Raw genomic sequence first — 7,763 nt, forward strand, 5'->3', positions numbered from 1 at the left:
TAGTCCTCACCTCGATGTAGCCGGCCAGCGCCGCAGCGGGTGCCGTAAGCACGAGCAGCAGCAGGATCAGGAGTTTGCCCGTGGCCGCGGCGGCCGCCGTCCTGGTGGCCGCCATCCCTCACCGGGTCGTTCTAGCCTGGGCTCTCAAGCTCACACACACACGGGTTAGAATGCTTTCCCCACCGCGACCCAGAAGCATCTGAAGCCGGTTCGCCGCCGCCCCGGGGGTTTTACACCAACCGGAACTGACTTCACAAAACCACGCCCTCCTTCTGCAGCACCCAATGCTGGCCCGCAGGACTGCCCCCAAGACACCGCCCCTTGTTCGTTCCAGACCAAATCAGTGCATGGCATAGCCTGCTCCTCCCGCAGTCCCAGACGCGCGCCCCCGCCCGGCCCCGCCCCCAACCGCGGACAGCCCCGCCCCCGCTTCGGACCCCGAGGGCGTGAGGCGCGGGGGTGTGCGGTGGGTGGACCGCGGGCCTCTGCTCTGCTGGGCGGAGGTGCGCCCCGGATGCTAGCACCCGCGCGGTGATTTGTGTTCACAGCGCTGGTCTATCTGCCTGCAGCCTCCGGATTCAAGCACATTCCGCTTCCCCGCCCCTGCGGAATATTTTTCAGATTCCTTTGGGTACCGCCCTCTTTTTGGTTCTGAAAATGGTTTTGTTAAAAACAGGATGGATCGTTAAGGGTCCAGGACTGTTTACCAAAGGTGAACCCCCGAGGCAGAGGGTAGACTAAAGCTGGGAGCCTTCCTGCTCCTTCAATCCCCCAAGTGGAACACGCCAGCCTCCCGCGCTCTGCTACCTACCTACCCACCCCCAGGCTGCTTCGCCTTTTCCTTGCCCCTGAACCGACGGAGTTGACCTGTGGTCTTTGGGCCTCATCCTTACCCGCCCAAACCAGGGATAGCTGCTTTGCATGAAGACCCCTGGTGCAAGGACCACGCTAAGTAGAAAGACCAGGCCCCCCTCCTCCTCGTGTTTTAGGAAAAGATCCTGGTTTATTTCTTATTCTGTTTAAGATCACTAGCAAGAAAATTGCCTTCTGTTTTTCTTCCTCCTTTGCATTTCTTCTCACCGGGAAAAGGTTCTGCTGCCCCATTTCACATTGGCACCATGGCCTTGCCATCACGAGGGCTCTGCTAGCTTTGTGTCCTTTCAGTAACCTGTAATTTATGTACCACTTTCTGCAGAAATCTGGACTAGCTTCTTTAGGTTCAACTAAATAAGTAGTCTCTACCCTCAGCAACTGACAGTAAACAGAAGAGGCAACGTTCACAGAATGAATAGAGTGGAGCAATGAGAAGAACCCTGGATTATTTTGAACTACTCACCTACATTGAGTAGTTCCTGTGGTTAAACTGGCTCTTCCTCATTCCCCAAAGACTTTGAGTACCTTTCCATTACAGAGCTCTTCCTAACACTGCTCCTGCTGTGTCCTCCATATTTACCTATTGGGAACATTTTTGCTCTTTCTATGCTCAAGTAGATGTGATGTCATTCATAAATGAATGCTCGGAGGATTATTTCCTACTATGGCGCTTGCTCCCCTAGTTATTTCCTTGCCTCCTATGCCACTGAAGATACTTGGCTATATCATACTGCAATGCCCCTCACAGTGGAAGCCTTGACAGATGTGTGTTCAGTGGTTTTGAAGCCAATTATCTGGGTGCTAGTCCTGGTTCTGGAACTGACTTGTGTTTAGGTCTGAGTTTTGGCCCTCCCCCAAAATTATATGTTGAGGCCCTAACCCCCAATGTGATATTTGTAAGTGGGTCCTTAGAGATATTGGAGGGAGGAAGCTCTCATAATAGGATTAGTACCCTTATGAGAAAGAAGAGACAACCATACTAGAGTTTGCCCCACCCCTCCTCCTTTTCATTCTCTTGTCTCTGAGGCCATCATAAAAATGTAGCCATCTGCAAGCCAGGAAGAGCGCCATCGCTGAGGAACCAAATTGGCACCTTAATCTCAGACTTCTCAGCCTTCAGATCTGGGAGAAATCAATTCCTGTTATTTAAGCTACCTAGTTTATGGTATTTTGTTACAGTAGCTGGAACTAATACACCTGTGTAACAATGGGCTCCCTCCTTCATCACTTGGGACTCTCTTACTTGTCAATTGTGAATCTTAAAGCCTATCTCATTTCACCAGTTAGGTGATTCAAAGAAAAATGAGAGCTAAGCACAGTGGCACATGCTTGTAATACCAGCGACTCTGGAGGTTGAGGCAGGAGGATCATGAGCTCAAAGCCAACCTTAGCAACAGAAAGGTGCTAACCAACTCAGTGAGACCCTGTCTGTAAATTTTTTAAATTTTTTTTAAATTTTTTTTAATATTTATTTTAAATTTTTAAATTTTTTTTAATATTTATTTTTTATAGGTGGACACAATATCTTTATTTTATTTTCATGTAGTGCTGAGGATTAAACCCAGTGTGTCATGCATGCTAGGCGAGCACTCTACCTCTGAGCCACAACCCCAGCCCTGCCTTTTAATTTTTATTTTGAGACAGGGGCTCACTAAGTTGCTTAGGGCCTTGCTAAGTTACTGAGGCTGGCTTTGAACTCATGATCCTCCTGCCTCAGTGTCTCCAGAGGGCAAAATTGTGATGTATGCAGTCAAGAGGAGAAATAAAGAATGTCCACATACTTCTGCCCCTTTCAATACTTTATTCACTCAAATTACTCAATACAATTTCACTCTATAGATTCTTAATCAAGCAAACGACAATCCTTAATGCTAGGCACTGCAATAGACATAATCAATTCACAGCAAACAATTCTAGATTAATTAATCACAGCAAACAATTCTAGATTAATTCTAAGCACTACAAAACACACTTAATCATGACAGGCTAATGACAGACATTCCCTCTGCATGCTAAGTTCAAATGTCAGATCAAAAGTCTTAAGCCTTAGGCTTTATGTCCAGCAGATGCACACTCACTCAAACCGCGGTGATCAAGTCTGGAACCAAGGCTGGCTTCCCTGGAGTGTAATGGGGTATAGTTTAGGAGAGGATTGTAGGGAGGGTTGTAGGTTGTAGGGCTCTCACCAAGGTCCAGACCAGGAGGTAGAGTTCGAGATCCGGGAGGATTATGCTGGGAATCAGGAAATGATGACAAGTCCTCATCAGGCTCTCCAGTTTAAGTGCCTCCTTATTTCAGCTAGCTGAATCCCTTTTCATCAGCTCTATTATTTATACTAAATATTGGGCCTTTTGATCCCCCTTTCAATCCTTATCAATCCCTATTCATCAGCTCTATTATTTATACTAAATTTTGGGACTTTTGATCCCCCTTTCAATCCTTATCAGCTACCACGAGATTTCTCCATGACATCATTTACCCTGGGGTCAGAAACTTCTGGTCTGGTGGTCTCCACCATAATCTTCTTGACTTTCCCCCATATCAGGAGAGGACAGCCTGCCAGAGGCTTCACTGTGTTTATCAGGGTGAGGGAAAGTAACTTGTTTGAGGCCACACTGGAGGGCTCTGTGGGTGTGCCTGGTGAGACTGCAGGTTTCAAAGTGGAATTTTTAAAATGGAGTTGCTTACGCTCAGGCCTAAGGCCATCCTCACATTCAGCTTCCTGAGCCATTGGGATTACAGGCATATGCTACTGCACCTGGCCCAAAGATTCTTAGTTAAGTGTTGATTGTCCTGTTCATCAAAGTTCAAAGCTTGAAAATGTTACTCTATTTTATTAAATGACACTATTGGGTGCAAACCTAGTTTTCCAATTCTCAAATAACAATTTTTCATCCCAAATACATTCTTGTCTGTGACCAAGGTTTAAGAGTGATATGTTTTCATTTTAGTAACTTTTGTGCATAAAAGTAAAAGGCCATAATCTGTTCTTTCCATCTTCTTAAAAATCAGACTTTCTTCTAAAACAGTGTCTTCCATGTGCACCTAAGACAAGTGCATTTCTTTGTTGTAAAAAAGCAAAGTTCATGTCCCTGTCTGTATAATTACATTAGCAGCATCCTCTTGTTCATTTATCCAGCATATATGGGGCAGGGAGATAGGGGTGCATAAATAGGGCTATGATAGTTGCTCCCAAATCAAGATGTTTTTCAGAATCAACAAGGAGTTTTATTTTTTTTAATATTTATTTTTTTAGTTGTAGATGGACACAATACGTTTATTTTATTCTTAGTAGTAGTAGTAGTAGTAGTAGTAGTAGTAATATGTGTTGCTGAGGATAGAACCCAGGGCCTTGCATGTGCTACGCAAGCGCTCTACCACTGAGCCACAATCTCAGCCTCAACAAGGAGTTTTATTTTAAGTCCCAGTCTCAAGCTGGGGTTGTAGCCCAATGGTAGAGCACTTGCTTAGCATGTGTGAGGCAATGGGTTTGATTCTCAGCACCATATGTGAATAAATAAATAAATAAAGGTCCCTAAACAACTAAAAAAAATTTTTTTTAAAGTCTCAGAAATCCTAAATCTCTAAGGCTGGGATATCCAAGGGAATCAGTATATGCATATATGTTTAAAGCTCTTCCCAATAGTTGTGTTGTTGATGGTTTGCTTTTTGTAGTGCTGGGGCTTGAACACAGGGATCTAAGCATACTAGGCAAGTACTCTACCACTCAGCTACATCACCAGCCCACTAATAGTTTTCAGAACAGCTGCTCTAAAGTAGTAGTTGCTTGATTCTTGGATATCATGGAAAAGGAAAAACATTTTTAATTGGAAGAACTAACTTCAAATTAAGAGTATTTTTAGGTTTTTAAATAAAAGCATTAAGACACATAAGGGAGACATGGTGGTGTGCATCTCAGCTACTCAGGAGGTTAAGGTAGATTTGCAAGAGCCCAGGAGTTCAAGCACAGCCGGGGCAACATAAGAGACCCATCTGCTTTTTTTTTTTTTTTTTTTTTTTTTAGTGCTGGCAATTGAACCCAAAACCTTGTGCCTACTCCACAAACATTCTACACTGAGTTACAACCCCAGCTGGAGACACCACCTCTTAAAATATTTTATTCCATGAAGACACGATTTATTATCACCACCATTTAATTAAAGAAAGAGGATTTAACAACAAATAGTAAGAATAATTATGGGGGCTGGGGATGTAGCTCAGTGCGTAGATTGCTTGTCTCGCATGAACAAGGCCCTGGGATCAATCCCCAGCACCACATATACCAAAAAAAAAAAAAAAAAAGAAAGAAAAGAAAAAGAAAAAAGTTAAGGAGTGTTCTCTAAACAAAGGAAATACTAATAGGAGGCTGCAATCTTGAGAAAGATTTAAAAGGGGGAATATACAAAAACAGTTAAAAATAAAGTAATAGACTAATTCTTAAAAAAAGAATAGTTATGATTTTTAAATTTTTAAATTAAGATGTATTATTCTTCTCATTACAGATCAGAATGGTTAAGACTTTATAATGCAACAATCCTGGTTTAACACAGGTGTAACCTGTGAAGGAAGGGAAATAAGTGTGAATCAGTTATATACCTTGGCCTACCACTGGTAACCTTGAAATATCTGCCTCCTGCTACCCAAATTGCCCTTTTCCCACTCAGCCTTGGCTGCCTTGACTTGGTTTGGCATCACCTTTTTATGGGAATTTTCTTCTCTTCTCCTTCCCCTTCCAGCATGAGTTTGGAATGTGTTCCCCAAAACATTGTGTACACATCTCTATCACAATATTACTAAGTAAACTAAGTATGAATCATTTGTTTTTATCATGAGTTCCTTGAAGGGAGGAACCATGTTTTATTATCTCTACATTGTAGCATTCTATTTGTACTTAGTGGACATTCAAAAAATATTGCTGCATTGGGAATGTAACACAGTGGTAGAACATATGATTAGCATGTTTGAGACCCAGGGTTCAATCCCCAGCACCAAAAAAAGTAAAAAAATTACTGAATGAAATATATAATCAAATGAGCTTTGCAATCTATTGGGGAGGAGGAAACTTGTACGTTCATAAGATAGTACTAGGTGGAAAGTCATAAATGCATATGGGGAGAACTGAAGGCTTTGGGGGAATGAAGAGGAAAAGGAAGTTGGTTACACCTAGGTAAGGACCTCAGACCAAGGTCATAAAGGAGATATGCAAAATTTCCTGGGAATATATACAGGATGTACATAAGTAGTGTCAGGAGAGAACATGAAGTATGAAGAAACAGTGCAAGCAAAACATGGGACTGGAAAATGTGAAATAGGTAAGCTAAGACATGAACATTTCACTTAATTAGAACACAAAGTTCATGATAAATGATTAAGGTAGTACAGTCCGATGGGTTTACCAAAAGAAGTCATAGAATCCTTTGGATAAGAACACAATTCTTGGCTTTTAGGCAAGAATGAATGTGATAACTAGATGAGGAATGAACTAGAAGCTGGAGGTAAGGAGGCAGCTAGGTATATACTATAATCTTGGGGGAAAATCAGTAGGGCAGATATGAGAGAGTTGCAGTAGGATTAGAAAGGAGACAGGTGAAAAGGTAAAAATGTGTAGTTTTGGCTGGTCACTGACCCAGGGAATCAGTGAAGTAGAGTGAATAAAAGGGAGGAGGAATGAAAAGAAACTTGAGTGCCCCAAAGTGGCACCTAGGAGAACACGGTAATGAAAATGCCATTGACAGAAATAGGGAAAAAAATGATTATTGGGATGAGAAGAATATGGAGATGTGAAATTCCAGCAACATCTCCAGCATGAGATGCTTAGGAATTACCCGGGTTGGGGGGGAAGCACAAAGAGAGGATAGAGTCAGAATTAAAATATGAAGTTACCAACCCAAAGTTTATTAATTAAATCCATAAGATAGCCAATGCAGTCTGCAACAAGAAAGGCAGAGAGAAACTAAAAGGATGTGTTATTTTTCATTCAATTAATATTTATAATTACAGAATAGAGTCAAAAATTAGAAAAGCCACCAGACATAGTGGCACACATTGTCATCCTAGATGCTTCAGAGGCTAAGGAAAGAGGATCGCAAGTTTAAGGTCAGCCTGGATAACTCAGCAAGACTCTGCCTCAAAATAAAAAATACAAAGGGCTGGGGGTGTAACTCAATGGTAGAGCTCCCCTGGACTCAATCCCAAATAACTTTAAAAAGTTAGAAAAGTAATATGAGGACTGAGAGAGAACCACTGACCTTGGAGGCCATTGAAGAAAACAAAAATTTAAGTGGCTCCTCAGTGAGGAGAGCTAATAATTTACAGTCATCTCTTCCAAGATGCTCCCTGTTGAAAGAGGGAACAAAAACTGTCTCCTGTGGAGTATGGAGTTTTGCTGTTTGCTCTTGATAAGAAAGTGCTGGTAAAAAGAACACATTTTAAAAATCAGCTCTGAAAAAAAAAAAAAGGAATGTGCTTGTAGAAGGAGAGAAACTGAAAAGGCCAGAGAGATGTTTAAAATGTATAAGGTTAGTATCGTTCCCATTTTACAGATGAGGAAACTAAGGCTCAGAGAGGTTAAATAATTTATCAATAGCCCAAACCAGTTCTATCAGAGAAGGAAATTGAATCCTGTCTTTTCTGGCTCAGAAATGGATGATCTTCTAACCACATCTCTACTAGCCATCTCCTCACGACGTATCAGAAAATATTAGATAAATCCCTCAACAGACACATGAAAAATGTTTCAATGCCTTGCCATTCTGTTTACTTGCATTTTGTTTTATTTTTAAAATATTTATTTATTTATTTACTTTTAATACTGGGAATTGAACCCAGGGACACTCTACCACTGAGCTACATCCTCAACCCTTAAATTTTTTTATTTTTATTTTTTTTTA

General features: G+C 41.8%; 1 protein-coding gene across 4 annotated transcripts in view; it reads right to left on the bottom strand.

Annotated features, from left to right (window-relative positions):
• APLP2 (amyloid beta precursor like protein 2) overlaps window positions 1-219 on the bottom strand; it is a 72,148-nt gene extending 71,929 nt beyond the window's left edge. For 3 of the 4 annotated variants that reach the window (XM_081260816.1, XM_081260815.1, XM_081260813.1), the window contains exon 1: window positions 11-219. In XM_081260816.1, coding sequence (XP_081116942.1) covers window positions 11-115 — 105 coding nt within the window. In that variant the 5' untranslated portion in view covers window positions 116-219. The remainder of the gene's footprint in view (window positions 1-10) is intronic. The other variant, XM_081260814.1, reaches the window with a different exon arrangement.
• Between the last annotated feature and the right edge of the window lie 7,544 nt (window positions 220-7,763).

This window comes from Spermophilus citellus (assembly GCF_964194105.1).
Source record: "Spermophilus citellus genome assembly, chromosome: 2".
NCBI lineage: Eukaryota > Metazoa > Chordata > Mammalia > Rodentia > Sciuridae > Spermophilus > Spermophilus citellus.